The 17,311-nt window shown below is 42.1% G+C and overlaps 1 protein-coding gene across 1 annotated transcript in view; it reads right to left on the reverse strand.

Annotated features, from left to right (window-relative positions):
* The window catches only part of NEK11 (NIMA related kinase 11), a 171,500-nt gene extending 154,205 nt beyond the window's left edge, over positions 1–17,295 (reverse strand). Inside the window, exons 1-2 of the mRNA XM_075271296.1 lie at positions 17,178–17,295; positions 6,767–7,012 (exon numbers count right to left, since the gene is read on the reverse strand). Coding sequence (XP_075127397.1) covers positions 6,767–6,933 — 167 coding nt within the window. The 5' untranslated portion in view covers positions 6,934–7,012; positions 17,178–17,295. The remainder of the gene's footprint in view (positions 1–6,766; positions 7,013–17,177) is intronic.
* Positions 17,296–17,311: the final 16 nt, after the last annotated feature.

Genomic DNA, 17,311 nt, shown 5'->3' on the forward strand with positions numbered 1-17,311 from the left:
TCCAACTCCTTTTTAGTGACAACCCATCCTCAGGATAGGTTATCTCGGATGAGTGAGGGTCATCTATCACCAGTATGAAGGGACTGCAGCGCTGTGACGTCTTCACTGTTTACATTGCATAGCGCCTCTCTTTCATAGTGGCCATGTGATGTCATTACAGCCTCATCCCATAGAAGTAAATTGGAAGGGGCCTGAGGAGGGCTGGAGAAGTAGCCCCCAAGCAATCAGTCTAACAGATTAGCTAATAAAGCTTGTATTGTATACTACAGCTTATATGGCAGTGATTATACATGTAAGGGGGCGTTTACACTAGCATCGGTGTCCGACAGCTAGTGTCCGATGCTAATGTCCGCGCAAGATTTTAGCATCAGACACTAGCTGTGTCCGTTACAATTTGCATTATTTTAAATGGGACATCATGTAGTGTCCTTTACTGTCCGTGGGTGTCCTTAAGTGTCCGTTTCCAAAGATGTCTGATTTTTCAAGCAGGCAGCTAAATCCTACACGTAGGAAAAATCGGAGTGATAACCTTTGAACGGTAATGTAGAATAATGAAACATGCTACAAAGGTATGCATAGACTTTAATGTACAGTTAGGGCCAGAAATATTTGGACAGTGACACAAGTTTTGTTATTTTAGCTGTTTACTAAAACATGTTCAGAAATACAATTATATATATAATATGGGCTGAAAGTGCACACTCCCAGCTGCAATATGAGAGTTTCCACATCCAAATCGGAGAAAGGGTTTAGGAATCATAGCTCTGTAATGCATAGCCTCCTCTTTTTCAAGGGACCAAAAGTAATTGGACAATGGACTCTAAGGGCTGCAATTAACTCTGAAGGCGTCTCCCTCGTAAACCTGTAATCAATGAAGTAGTTAAAAGGTCTGGGGTTGATTCCAGGTGTGTGGTTTTGCATTTGGAAGCTGTTGCTGTGACCAGACAACATGCGGTCAAAGGAACTCTCAATTGAGGTGAAGCAGAACATCCTGAGGCTGAAAAAAAAGAAAAAATCCATCAGAGAGATAGCAGACATGCTTGGAGTAGCAAAATCAACAGTCGGGTACATTCTAAGAAAAAAGGAATTGACTGGTGAGCTTGGGAACTCAAATAGGCCTGGGCGTCCACGGATGACAACAGTGGTGGATGATCGCCGAATACTTTCTTTGGTCAAGAAGAACCCGTTCACAACATCAACTGAAGTCCAGAACACTCTCAGTGAAGTAGGTGTATCTGTCTCTTAGTCAACAATAAAGAGAAGACTCCATGAAAGTAAATACAAAGGGTTCACATCTAGATGCAAACCATTCATCAATTCCAAAAATAGACAGGCCAGAGTTACATTTGCTGAAAAACACCTCAAGAAGCCAGCTCAGTTCTGGAAAAGTATTCTATGGACAGATGAGACAAAGATCAACCTGTACCAGAATGATGGGAAGAAAAAAGTTTGGAGAAGAAAGGGAACGGCACATGATCCAAGGCACACCACATCCTCTGTAAAACATGGTGGAGGCAACGTGATGGCATGGGCATGCATGGCTTTCAATGGCACTGGGTCACTTGTGTTTATTGATGACATAACAGCAGACAAGAGTAGCCGGATGAATTCTGAAGTGTACCGGGATATACTTTCAGCCCAGATTCAGCCAAATTGATCGGACGGCGCTTCATAGTACAGATGGACAATGACCCCAAGCATACAGCCAAAGCTACCCAGGAGTTCATGAGTGCAAAAAAGTGGAACATTCTGCAATGGCCAAGTCAATCACCAGATCTTAACCCAATTGAGCATGCATTTCACTTGCTCAAATCCAGACTTAAGGCGGAAAGACCCACAAACAAGCAAGACCTGAAGGCTGCGGCTGTAAAGGCCTGGCAAAGCATTAAGAAGGAGGAAACCCAGCGTTTGGTGATGTCCATGGGTTCCAGACTTAAGGCAGTGATTGCCTCCAAAGGATTCGCAACAAAATATTGAAAATAAAAATATTTTGTTTGGGTTATGTTTATTTGTCCAATTACTTTTCAGCTCCTAAAATGTGGAGTCTTTGTAAAGAAATGTGTACAATTCCTACATTTTCTATCAGATATTTTTGTTCAACCCTTCAAATTAAACGTTACAATCTGCACTTGAATTCTGTTGTAGAGGTTTCATTTCAAAACCAATGTGGTGGCATGCAGAGCCCAACTCGCGAAAATTGTGTCACTGTCCAAATATTTCTGGCCCTAACTGTATTAGCCCAGTTAACTCCAAACCAAATGTACTCTATATGAATCAGGTTTTTCCAGAACAGTTACAAAATGAGCATTTGTATTCCAACGATGATACAACATACTGTATTCTGACAGGCAAGATTACAATAGAACAGGAACACATCCTGGTCTCAGTAGAAAATGAGATTATTGGTGTGCGAGTACAACATGGAGATGAAATATTTTTATATAATAACTCCCCAGTTACTATCCAAGCTGATTTAGCTTATAGGGATTGTCCAGCCACCTCATTTATATAATTCTTTTTATGTTATTTTATTTAGCTTACTTATATAGCGCCATCATATTCTGCAGCGCTTTACAGACTGTCCCGTATAGGGCTCACAATCTACATTCCCTATCAATATGTCTTTGGAGTGTGGGAGGAAACCGAAGTACCTGGAGGACACCCACACAAACACAGGGAGAATATGCAAACGCCTTGAAGATGTTGTCTTTGGTCGGATTCGAATCCCAGGTTACTAAAATACCAAAATACTATAAAATAATGTTAGGAAGTCACACCTTACTGATCTCCTGCTGCTCCAGTTACTAAGCTTCCAGGGTCCCTCTGATGACATAGACATGGCTGGAAGGAATCACTGGCCGCAGCGGTAACCATTGGTGGCGTTGACATGTCACTCTATAGCCAGTAACAGGTTGCAGAGCTCACAGTGGTCATGTATCGCCTCAGCACAAGACCACTACAATGTGAACATATCATCACTGGAATAGGCAAGGCCTGGACATGGGAGGATTGTCTTTTACATAGAAGAAGCTACCTGCTTTCTGGGCACAGAGAACGGCACTAAGTAGTAGAATGATATGAAATAACTCATGTTAACCAGTCAGAAATGATGCTACTCTATGACTATTACTGGTAATAATGGATTCTGTACATATGCCATAAATGTGTGAAATGAGAATATTGGATAATGTGCCTAGTCGTTTCTAGATCTTCCCATCCTGAGATAGAAGGCTTAGTTATGTTATGGTGGATGCACTGTAAGGCACAAGCTACAATGATACACAGGAGGCCTATGGTGGGATATTGGGCAAAACTTTAAGAATACAGATTTCTTGACATATTAAAATGTGGATATTAGATCCTACTTGACAAGTTCTCACAAAAGAATGAAGATCCCACCCAACTGATTTGCAGACTGTAGACATATTGGGACATATAAGTATGGTTAAAGGGGTTGCCCATGACTTTACTACAATTAATCTGTACTCACGATAGATAGGTTACAATAGTAGATTGATGACCTGGCCAAAGAATCAAATAACTGAGAATGAGCTTGCTGTAACTTGGTGAGCCCCTACACAGTGTACTGAGCTGTATACTGTAGTCCTGCTACACTGCAGCCCGGGCAAACAATTCATCTATAGGGGTATCATCTACTATTTATGACCTATTGTAGGGATAGAATATCAATAGTAAAGATGTGGACAACCCCTTTAACTAGTCTTGACAGAGGAATCAATCTTGTTCTGCACAAGCGCTAGTCCAAATGAAACATCCAGGTCATCAATGTTTGACATACATTAGAACTTGGGCATGCGCAGAAGCAACAGAAGCAAGTGCACTGCTCATGTACCTGTACTAGGCTGGACTGACAAGAGTGATATTCAGCCTGAGGATGACATATGTAGGGTCACCCACGTCAATCTAAGGCCCCTTACAGACGACCATGTGCTATTTCAGGGTGCTATCCATGTTTTCCCGAATAGCACATTGAACCATTCATTTCCTATGGGCCCAAGCACACTACCGTGTATTTCACAGATCCGTATGCGGGCCCAGAGTCTATTCTGTTCAGTGTTTTTGGCATGGACTTGCCCATAGAAGCCCATGGCAGAGTAAAAACCACTGACGGCACACGGATGTATTCCATGTGTCGTCCGTATTTGTGGCACAGTTACCTAGCTACCCACAGGATTTTTTTTGCTTCAGAGTGTCATCCATTTTTCTGAATCTGCAAATATGGATGACATACAGAATTGATGTTGAAGACACACTGATGACACACAGTCTACAAAAACTGAACATTAATGGGGTTGTCCCATCACAAGGATCCTATCTATACTGCTAGTTTATGTGGCTTTAAGACTTTTCCTAAATGCATTGCTTTATCAAAACTGCTTTGTTTGGCCGCTATCTTAATTTATTCACTTCATTGTTGACACTCCGTTTCTATGGCCCTTGGGATTATCTGCTCATTTGTCAAGTGATGTAGCTGCCTGCTCTCATGGGGGGAGGGAGGGGCTGGGAGCAGCTCTGAGCTGTTTGTGTCTGATAAGTAGCGGAGCTTCTCAGATAGGGGAGGTGAGAGCTCCGGGATTTCTGAGCTCTTATCAGTCGGTTTAATTGAATTTGGCTGATAAGGGCTGAGATAGGGAGTCCGTTACCTCTGTATGTAATGAAAACTGACTCAAATCCAGCTTTGCTACATCAGCTTCACACTGTGGTAATTCATTTACAACCAATCCCATGCAAGTGAAACCCCGCCCACCTATGTGCCGAGAGAAGCAGGAAGTGCAGAGAGCACAACAGCCTGCAGGTTAGTGAACAAGCGTCATGGGAATACCCCTTTAAACAGTATTTTATGGATTGCAAAATACACACGGTCGTCTGCAAGGTGCCTAAGGAAGAGGAGCTGATTTACCACTGATTTACCCGGACACTTGCAAGATCTGTACACATCCCAGCAGTCACGTGAGTACTAATTTGTATATAGTTGTGGATTTTTTCAACTTCTTTTTCTGAGGTATACAGGGCTACTAAGGATTTTCCAAGCCCAGCAGCATGGTGGGTACTATTTAAGAGGGTAAGCCCTCACTGTACTCTCCAACTATTGATCCTGAAGTTGCATCCACTCTCAGATGTCTCATAGCTGCCTATCAAGATAGCAAAAAATAATCTTCAAAGCATCAATGTCAATGAGATAGTAAGAATGTTATAGCCTAAAATGGTGAGAGGTTGAGGGAAGAAGTAGGTGCAAACTGAAGGTCCTGGCCCCACTACAGTCTCTTTTCTTTTCTGGACAACAGATCAAGGTAAGTCAGACTATTTCTGGTGTGAAATATCCAAAACTGCCAACCTGAAGACTAACAACAATGAAATAATGAAGTCTTCTAGGAAAACGGGCACTGTCAGCAGCTGTGTATTCAGTTAAGATGGCAGCCAGTAACAAAACCTGTCTGTGAGCTTAGAGGACTCTGAATTAGAAGAGCATGATGTATTATGGATCATATGGGAAACCAAATCAAACGCTTTGTAGACACTGAAGTGCTAGAAGAGCTGGCTGTGGCGCATTAACTTCCTATTCTTTATTCAGGATTACACTCCCGAGGGCAGACAGATGCTGTCATCTGGCAGTGTACAGTACAAGTCATTCTCATATTCTACTATGTATTCTTAATACTTGTCATTAATTGTTACCAGGCATCTAATTCTTCCATGTTTCACTTACCTAGTGTCTAATACCTAGATCATTCTGAGCAACCAGACATCTTGTTCTATTGGTGTTTCAAGTAAATCTCCAGGCGAACACAATACTGAAGCAAGCCACGATGCAATATGTAGGTTGTTGATGGTAAGGAACTTCTGATAGAACCTACCTTGCAATTCTTGTTGATAAAGAAGGAGAACACCGGGCACTACACATACAGATAACACTGTGTATTTATCTCCTCGGTCACTTCTTGGTCTCTGGGAAAGGCGACTAGAATCACTTCTAGAAGACAGTACTGGTCTAATGTATTTCTCTACTGCATTTAAGCTGCCACAAAACAAACCCACCCAGCTATACTCAGACAATCGGGAGGTGTGCATCCCTGATATGGCCACCTCAAAGTAAGTTTGTTAAAAAAAATTAAATCTAAAACATTATTAAAAAATAAAAAATACATGGGGCAGATTAAAGGGGTTTGTTCAGGATAAACAGTTTTTGGCAAGGAAACTGGGGAAGGTGAAAAAAAAACAAAAACATACTCACCAGTGGTCTAGTCTTGCTGCTCCCGATATTTCTTCCAGTGGAAGTCCCTGCCACGCATGACCACTGACTGGCCTCAGGAAAGGAACCGGGATGTCACTCGCATACACCACCTGCAATGTCCCGTGCCTTTTTCTTAGGTCGCTGATTGGCCTCAGTGGTCACATGTGGTGGTGACTTTCGCCAGAAGCAGTAACGAGAACAGAAGGACCAGACCGCGGTCAGAGACACCGGAGAACCTTGGACAGGTAAGTATAAGTTTATTTTTTTCACCTTCCTCGGCCTCCTTGCCATAAATGGTTTATCCTGGACAACCGCACTGGACCACACATAAGTCAGGAATCTGGGGTTGATATAGTGGGACTCCAGCACTTTTCCCTTCACCGTCTCACCCTAGGCACTGTGTGACAATATCTGGTTATACGCATTATTTATTAACATGGCACGGTCCAGAACATATATACATTTTTACATGTGCAATGAGTAACATTATACGAGCATCTCCAAGTTACTTACTGTTGTTCTTCTTCTTTTGCCTTCTTGTCTAACACAAGATAAACTGTCCCAAAACTTCCCCTGCCGAGCCGCTGCTGTATCAAATATCTCTTTGCAATGATGGTGTCTGCGCAGGCGGAGAGGGGTCGAGCATCATTCATCCCCTGAGATTCCTTGTAGTTTGGCATTATAGAAAGTTTAATAAAACAATCTTTTGGGAAATTTCTATAACAGCGTGCAGTCCATTTTTTCCAAGGAGAGTGGACCCTTAGACAAGAAAATATATTAAATGAGTCTACAGAATTGCACAAGGGCATAATAGAGCAAGGCAGAACACAGGTATCATAAAACACACACAAGCCCTTGGTCAGCTGAACGTACTTTCACTGAATGTTGCTGGATCTATAGCTTTCACTAATCTTTGCAGACATTAGAAACAAGTTGAAGTTTCCTATTTGTCCTCGACAGCATAAAATGATGACCTCCTCTCCTAGGACAGTGTATGGCCGCAACGATCCAAGGGTTAATAAGATAGTTAGAACAATGAAATCGATAAACCCATGGAGAGTAAGACCGGATTGATATGGGAATAACACTGCAAACTATTAGCAATGAATAAATGTATTGGCCGGGTAGTGAGTGGTGCCAAAGGAAATTACATTTTTTGCTGGAAGGGAATCTGTCAGCAGGTATGACCCTGCAAAACTGCTGACAGTGCTAGACAGGAGTTGTGGAAGGCTGTTTAAGCATACATTTGGGGATGGTTTCAATATCAGCACCACTGTGAATGAAGTTTTAATCTGGCGTGGCCTTTCCTGTAAGTGCCCTGGAGATGATTCCTAATACTGAAGTGCTCCCAGATCTGTGTAATGAGCTGCCCAAATATCCTCCACTCTGCTCTTAGTAATATTGTAGCGCCCACCCAGAAGACCACTACACCCATCACCTAGACCAGAGTGGAGAAGGGTGGAAGAGTTCAATGCAGAGTTGAGCAGTAGGGATCACCTTAAGAGTACCAGTGGGATCAAAATTTCTCTGCCAGGAACAAGGATTGGGGCACCGTAAAGCTGTAATGTCAAAGAATGAACCTTAGAAAACAAAAAGTTAAAGTGTAAGCGTTATTTCCCTTTTTTTAACTGCTACAGCCATTGTTGTTACAGATGTAGCAGTTGGGTCACTTCAAATTGCTGTATCTCAAGTGTTACACAACTAGAACAGCGGGTCTGGTGTCATATAAATGACACACAATTTAAATTGACTCCCCTTTGGTTACTTCTGCATCTACACATATGGGCAATCCATCCTATCCTACTAATCTTCCCTTCCCTTCCTACTATACTAATATATATATATATATATATATATATATATATATATATATATATACTAGCTTTTACCCGCGACTTCGTCTGCGGTGAGTTGAGTGTTGGGCGGACACAGACGTGAAACTGTAAAAGTGCTTTAAAAAGTTTGGTGGGCTAGCAAATGTGATTTGATGTGTTATATTGTGTATGTTGTGATACAGACAATGTGATGTGTTATACAGCCTGTGTACAGGAGTATATATGTATCAGGTACTGTATATAGCAGTGATAGGAGATACATGTAATATATAGTATATACAGCCTGTGTACAGGAGTATATATGTATCAGGTACTGTATATAGCAGTGATAGGAGATACATGTAATTATATAGTATATACAGCCTGTGTACAGGAGTATATATGTATCAGGCACTGTATATAGCAGTGATAGGTAATACATGTAATATATAGTATATACAGTCTGTGTACAGGGGTATATATGTATCAGGTACTGTATATAGCAGTGATAGGAGATACATGTAATTATATAGTATATACAGCCTGTGTACAGGAGTATATATGTATCAGGTACTGTATATAGCAGTGATAGGAGATACATGTAATATATAGTATATACAGCCTGTGTACAGGAGTATATATGTATCAGGTACTGTATATAGCAGTGATAGGAGATACATGTAATATATAGTATATACACCCTGTGTACAGGAGTATATATGTATCAGGTACTGTATATAGCAGTGATAGGAGATACATGTAATATATAGTATATACAGCCTGTGTACAGGAGTATATATGTATCAGGCACTGTATATAGCAGTGATAGGAGATACATGTAATTATATAGTATATACAGCCTGTGTACAGGAGTATATATGTATCAGGTACTGTATATAGCAGTGATAGGAGATACATGTAATATATAGTATATACAGTTTGTGTACAGGAGTATATATGTATCAGGCACTGTATATAGCAGTGATAGGTAATACATGTAATATATAGTATATACAGCCTGTGTACAGGAGTATATATGTATCAGGTACTGTATATAGCAGTGATAGGAGATACATGTAATTATATAGTATATACAGCCTGTGTACAGGAGTATATATGTATCAGGTACTGTATATAGCAGTGATAGGAGATACATGTAATTATATAGTATATACAGCCTGTGTACAGGAGTATATATGTATCAGGCACTGTATATAGCAGTGATAGGTAATACATGTAATTATATAGTATATACAGCCTGTGTACAGGAGTATATATGTATCAGGTACTGTATATAGCAGTGATAGGAGATACATGTAATTACAATGTGATGTGTTGTATTGTGTATGTATAGTGGAAAGCTATATGTAAATGTGAGTGAGTAGAGTGAGGGCTACTCCTGAGGTGACAGTAAGGAGTGTGCAGGCAGGTTGAGGCAGGAAATGCCAGGCAGTGTGTGTGAGTCTATAGCTGGGGCTAGGAGTCCTGCTTTTGTGAGTCTCCTGCTAGGAAGCCATGTTGTTTAGTGGCACCAAAAGTAGCCTGTGACTCAATCCTGAGGGAAAACTATGTTTGTGGAAAATTGCACGCAAATCCGTCCAGGCGTTTTAGCGTGATTGAGGAACAAACATCCAAACTCACAAACATCCAAACACACAAACTTTCACATTTATAATATTAGTAGGATATATATATATATATATATATATATATATATATATATATATAATATACTTATACTAATATTATAAATGTGAAAGTTTGTATGTTTGTTCCTCATTCACGCAAAAACGGCTGAACAGATTTGGCTGAAATTTGGCACATACATTAGGAACCCCGACTAAAATATAGGCTACTTTTTATCCCGGTAAATTACGTCACTACATGACCGTTAAGCACGAATTTACACACACACTCTGTTTGAGGACCTTTGATGACATCACAGGCCCTTCAGCCGTCCCATAGGCTCATGCTATGAGGTGGGCAGAGCTACACGCTAATTTGGGGGTGGAGCTAAACAGGAGGGAGGCGGATAGTGTGCAAGCTGAACACAATGGAGTCTCATAGAAGATCAGGAGACTACAGAACATGCAGGCTGTTTGTGGCCAAGAGGAGCATATCGGCTATAGAGTTTCAGTAAGTAGGACGGGGAATCTGTTGTTCTGCCTCAGAAGGGGGAGAACTGTTGTACAATTCAGCAACATCCGTTCAGTCGTGTCTAACACACAAGCTGCTCAGACACTTTCACACAACACAAGCCTGTATTCTAAATCAGCAGATGTAGCAGAGCTGAGACAGCGCGCTAGCAGTTTGTGTGCGTAACACAGGGGCATGTGGTCTTCGGACTGTGCTGGGGGGAAGGGCAAACTATATCAAATTTCACCAGCAGCCATTCAGCTGTGTCTAACACAGAATTGCCCGATGTAGCCGAACTGAGGCAGCGCGGTACCACAGCTTGCTCTGCTCTCCATACGTATGTGAATACAGCTGGGGCTGCTGCGCATATGCACAGTTGTAGCAGAGCCGACACGCGGGCGCAGGCGGATCACCGCCAACCACATTTGGCTAATTATAAGCAGCTCATCGCCAATAACAACCCGCAGATGAAGTCGCGGGCACAAGCTAGTAGTGTATATGTGATGGACTACACATTATTTATAGTGTTGCTAGGGGGAATTTGAGAGCCCGTTTTCTAGTAAGAGGAAGTAGTGTAGGTTAATAAAGTATATTAAAAATGTTCTTCAAACACCCCCATACACAACAGCAAAAATATAGATTCATGCGCAGTAAACAATGACAAACTAGAAATTGTTGCTTTTCAGACCTGCCCATTGTGGCTGTAACTCGATATTTGTCTCAGCACTAGGGTTGACATGCGCATTGTTTATAAGGGATAGCAATGCGATGTAAGAGCAATAGATGACTGTTAAAGGCAGTAGATTATTTTGTAATGTGTTTAGATTTTTTTTAATCTTATTTTCTATGTTTATAGGGGCTACCATATTGCTTCAGCTGCTGCTTTGAAGTGTGAACAGCAGCCACATGGAAGTAACAAACTTTGATCAGAACACAATTTTTACAAACTCTGCACATATATGAAAAGTTTAGGAGATTATATAAAAACTAGAGAATAGCATCTTTCTGCTCTTACTAGGCTGTTTTCCTGCTCCTCTTCCCTATTCTAAACTGACTTTTAAACACTGCAAAACTTTTTCCTGACTATACAGAAGCCTGGCTATCAGTCTCCTGCAACAACAACGGGTGGCACAGTACCTGCTTTGTAGATTTGGTCTGGAAAGATCAGCTCTGTCAGTGTGGTGCCACACTCCTAGTCCTCACACACAGACTATATCAGGCCTTGATTACCCAGCTGACCTCCCTGGTGTGGGCCTTTACCAAACACCCTTTAGGTGCCTGGCTGGAATATACTTGTCCTCCCAGACCACACCCTTCACTCTCTCACAACCCGTAGCAAGGCCATGTGGGTATGCAGAGATGTAGCAGAGCTGGGTATGCTGTGTGTTTGCAGAAATGTAGCAGAGCTGTGTAGACTGTGCATATGCAAAGATGTAGCAGAGCAGGGTATGCTGTGAGTATGCAGAGATGTAGCAGAGGTGGGTATGCTGTGCGTACGCAGAGGTGTAGCAGAGCTGGGTATGCTGTACCTATCCATAGAAGTAGCAGGGCTGGGTATGCTGTACCTATGCAGAGATGTAGCAGAGCTGGGTATCCTGTGCCTATGCAGAGATGTAGCAAAGCTGGGTATGCTGTGCATATGTAGAGACGTAGCAGAGCTGTGTATGTAGAGAAGTAGAAGAGCCTTACTCCAGGTAACAACTGATAGCAGGTTTTTAAATGATATACATACTGGGATACACATGATCACATGATGCTAATGCAAACAAAAAATGAAATATACCCGTGCAAAGTAGGGTCCTCCTGCTAGTGTATTATATACGTTAATGTTCCTATATATTAACGCAGTTCACATGGACATCATTAAGTTAAGTATTGGGCGTTTACTATTAAAATGTGTTTTATCCTGCTGCAGCTGAACACAAATACATGCTTGGATTATCCGGCTAATAAGCACCTCTCATTGTGTTTAGATTTATTTAGTCACAGACTAATGGCATGCTATTACAAAGTCATTAACAGGAACTTACTCTGTGGAGAGACGGGAGCAGCACAGAAACCAGTTATTACAAACTGACAAAAGAACTTGATGTTTTAACAAGAGTTTTATGAAGTATTTCACTTCTTTTTCTATGATATGTTAATAGCAGCCATGACGCACAGGAGTTTACATAGATAAATCATTGGCGCGCGTGACAGAACAGAAATGAGGTGAAATAACATTACGGGGGGTAAGATGTGTAAATTATAGATGGAATGAAGTGACATTAATTGTACTGTACAGTAGAAGTAGTCAGCGCCCGCTCTCCTACAGAGTCACAATGGTAAACTGGTAAATTCAGAAATCATTTTACAAGAAGCGAAGGAGAGACGCGCGCTCTGTAATTACATCCCGGGGTTACAATGGTTGTTGTATAATGAGTAACCCGCGGATATCAGCACAATGGGTTATCTAATCATACAGTAGAAACAAAGGGCCAAAGTTTTAGCAAGTTACAGCTGGCAGGTTCAGCCATATGTCTGCTGTGAGGACGCGTGACCAAAGACCTACTTTATGTCCCTTACTAAACTCTCCCCTCTACAATCTATTCTGAATTCAGTAGCCAGGCTCATCTATCAGGCTAGACGCTACAGCAATGCCTCAGGTTTGTGTCAGTCACTACAGATTCAATACAGACTACAATATAAACTTATCATCCACAAGGCTCTCCATAATGCTGCACCTCCCTACACTTCCTCCCTCATCTCTATCGCCCAAGCCGTGCTCCCCTTAACTCAATGACCAAAGACTAGCATCCCCTATTATTACAACGTCCCACTCACATATCCAAGATTTCTCCCGAGTTGCACCACTTCTTTGGAATGCTTTACCCTGGACAATCAGATTAACTCCCAATTTCAAGCGCAAACTAAAGACACATCTTTTTAGACAAGCCTATTACAATTCCTAATGTAAACCCTTCCACTATTAGAATCCTGAAAATAAACTCTCCCCTGTTTACGCTCCTACATTACGCCACAGGATATAATGCTGTATCAGACTGTAACTTCATATGTCCAAGTACCATCTGTACATCAAAGGACACGACTGGTGACGGCTCATACAGCTTTATTTACATGTGATAAGAGTAACCTCTATTGCAAAAATGTCTTCTCCACTGTATAAGCAATGCTACCTCCGATGCCGCTCCTGCTACCTCTTGTGTCACCCCCTCTACCTCACAGATTGTAAGCTCTTGCGAGCAGGACCCTAAATCCCATTGTGTGAATTATTACTCTGTAATTGTATCTTTTTTTCTGTACTTAAACCCTACAAATTGCAAAGTGCTGCAGAAATAGTTTGACGGTGTATAAATAAAATGTATTATTATTATGTCCAGTGTATATATGACTACTTCAAAAATACCAAAGCTGTGGGGCAAATGACTGTTCCTTACTATCTCACCAACAGATGAACATTCGATATAGTCAAGCATGCATGTGTTCTGTGTTTAAGGGTCCATTCACACAAAGGAAAATGGTGAGGAATTTGGTGTGGAATTTCAGTGCTGAAAAAAAAAGCCTCCAATTGACTTCAATGGGGTTTTTTTTCCTGCTAGGTACTGCTGATCTGTTTCGGTAAAAATGATCTGTGTTCAGGGTGATGTTACTTTTCTGCCACACATAGCGCTTTGCATTTAGGCCAAAAAATATTCAACTTTAGTCTCATCTGACCACAGCACATTCTTCCATATTTGCTGTGTCCCCTATATGGCTTATGACAAACAGCAAACGGCACTTCTTATGTCTTTCTTTCAACAATGGTCTTATTCTTGACACTATTCCATAAAGGAGAGATTTGTGGAGTGCACAACATATAGTTGTCCTGTAGACAGATTCTCCCAAATGAGCTGTGGATTTCTGCTCCTCCTTCAAAATGACCATGGGCCTCTTGGATGCTTTTCTGACCAATGCTCTCTTTTCTCCATCTGTTAGTTTAGGTGGACGTCATGTCTTGGTAGGTTTGCAGTTGTATAATACTTTTTCCATTTTGGGATGCTCAAAGCTTGGGATATGTTTTTATAATCTAACCCTGCTTTAAACTTCTCTACAACTTTATCTCTGTCCTGTCTGGTGAATTCCTTGGTCTTCATGATGCTGTTTATTCACTAGTGTTCTATAACAAACCACTGAGGCCTTCACAGAACAGATGTATTTATACTGAGACTAAATCACACACAGCTATTAACTACTTAAAGGGATCCTATCATTCAAACACATTTTTTTCTCACTAACACGTTGGAATAGCCTTAAGAAAGGCTATTCTTCTCCTACCTTTCGATGTCTTCTCCGCACCACCGTCCGCTTGAAATCACATTTTTTGTCAGTATGCAAATGAGTTCTCTCGCAGCACTGGGGGCGGGCCCCAGCACTCAAACAGCGCTGGGGGCTTCCCCAATGCTGTGAGAGAACTCTCCAGCGATGCCTCCATCTTCTTCAGGAACATCCTCTTCATGCGTCTTCTTCCGGCGCAGACGGTCAAACTGGCAGAGCCGACTACACATGCCCGCAGCCACAACAAAAATGGCCGCTTACACAGTAAGTAAGCGGCCATTTTCTTGTGGCCTGTGGGTATGCGCAGTCGGCTCTGCCCGAGGCCTACAAGTTTGACCGCCTGCGCCGGAAGAAGACGCTCCTGAGGAAGATGAAGGCGTTGCTGGAGAGTTCTCTCGCAGCATTGGGGACGCCCCCAGTGCTGTTTGAGTGCTGGGGCCCGCCCCCAGTGCAGCAAAAAACTCATTTGCGTACCGACAAAAAACGTGATTTCAAGCGAACGGTGGTGCGGAGAAGACATCGAAAGGTAGGAGAAGAATAGCCTTTCTTAAGGCTATTCTAACGTGTTAGTGAGAAAAAAATATGTTTGAATGATAGGATCCCTTTAAGTGACTTCTGAAGGCAATTAATTGCACTGGATTTTATTTAGGAGTATCAGAGTACAGGGGCTCAATACTTTTTCACTTCACCCTTTTCAGATTTTTATTTGATTAAAATTTTGAAAACCATGTATCATTTTCATTCCACTTCACAATTATCTGCTACCTTGTGTTGGTCTATCACTTAAAATCTCAATTAAATACATTTAAGTTTGTGGTTGTAAGGTGACAAAATATGAAAAAGTTCAAGGGGTAAAAATACTTTTGTAAGTGAGTGTATATTATGGGGACAGGGGTATGCTAGTGGTAGGCTGGGCCCCTAGAATCAATTCCACTGTCGGGCCCTAGACATCCCAGTGCGACACATGACAGTCTACAGAAGAGAGCCAAAGACGCCTCTAATTGTTAGATCTGTAGAGTGTGGTCACATGACCGACCTCGCTCTACTCTAAGTAAAAGCAACAAGAGTAAAGTGGAATTGCTGACGTCTCAGATAACCAAAGCACCCGCAGAAGAGGATAAATAAAGAGACTTCCTGTCCCCTCCTATGCTCTGCAAAAATCAAAGGTTTGTAAGATCTGAGATATTGCTATTTTTGTCAACATTAAAATTAACTCTTTGGAGCAATAAGGGCATTGTCATTGCTCTAAAGAAGTAAGCAAAAATGTCCTCAGTGCTCCAAAGAGCTAACTTGCATATTGACAAAAATACTGATATCTAGGCACCGATTCACAAGGAGCAAAAACAATCTGTTTCAGGCTGCAGGCTGAGTTGATATGCTGCATTCTGGTGACTCTAAGGGGGAGTTCACACGGAGTAACATGCCGCATGATGTGGCACGTATACGGCGTGTGAGACTTTGTGCGCCGTATACGCTCCCATTGATTTCAATGGGAGCCTGGATCGTATACGCCGCGTTATTTTGCAGCCGTGATTTTGCGGCCGCAAAATAATGCGGCGTATACAATCCAGGCTCCCATTGAAATCAATGGGAGCGTATACGGCACTCAAAGTCTCACACGCTGTATACGTGACACATCATGCGGCACGTTACTCCGTGTGAACTCCCCCTAACCTGTCTATTTGCAGGCTGAGTTGATATGCTGCTTCTGGTGACTCTAACCTATACATCTGAAGGCTGAGTTGATATCCTGAATTCTTGTGACACTAACCTATCTATCTGACGACCACATGACGTCTGGGACATTTCCATAGAGACCGGAGGCCTTCTGGGAGTAACATCAGATCCCGGAGAGTAGAACAGTTTATTATGTTCTCTCACCTCCCCTGGGTCTCTGATTATTATATTCGGGGGTCTATGGCCCCTGTAACCTTTGTTATGCCTCACAGCGGCCCCCTACAACCTCTATTATGCCCCACAATCTATTTTGCCACTGTGGGGCATAATATAGGGTGGAGGGACGCTGTGGGATATATATATATATATATATATATATATATTTGGGTTGGGCGCGTGGAGAAGTGAGGAGTCAAAGATGTCTGTGTTGCAAACTTTACAGACTCAAGTCACAGCTGGAAGAAGTAGTCATGGCGGTCCAAGAGGAAGACAGGAAGACATATGGAAATGAGGGAGCCTGGAAATGTGAGAAGATGTCTCCTGTAAGTATTACTGCACAAAATAATATTACTGCATTGTATTGACTGTAATGTTACCACTAGCACAACCACCCCACCCTACACACACACACACACTGCCTGAGGCGGACAATCGCTATTCAGTCTGGGGGGACGGGCGTCTTTTGGGCGTCGCCTCAGGCAGCAGAGGGGCTAGCTTCACCATTGCAGCCAGTATAATATGGTGCTGAACCTCCAGCTGTGACATCCCAGCACATCTGACAATAAACTACTTTGTGTATAGGGAACCTTTATAACATGTCTCCATTTTGGTATGCAGTTGAGAAGAATCTATTGTTCTCTGGTATCAGCCACCCTTGCTATGGGGCTCTTCAATAGGATTACCATTAGATAGACGAACAACATATGTCTATTGTGACAGATAATATCGGGTACTATTGCGATATAATCAGAGAGCTGCTTTACCTCTATAGTCTCCCGGTAATACCGGAGCTGCCAACTTTCCGCCTGAGCATGCAATGTTTCCTTCGCTGTCACCGATCTTTGTTTACACTTCAGTATCCATGGAAACCGTTTGTCAGCTGACCGCTGCTACACGC

The sequence above is a fragment of the Leptodactylus fuscus genome, chromosome 4 (assembly GCF_031893055.1).
Source record: "Leptodactylus fuscus isolate aLepFus1 chromosome 4, aLepFus1.hap2, whole genome shotgun sequence".
Classification (NCBI taxonomy): domain Eukaryota; kingdom Metazoa; phylum Chordata; class Amphibia; order Anura; family Leptodactylidae; genus Leptodactylus; species Leptodactylus fuscus.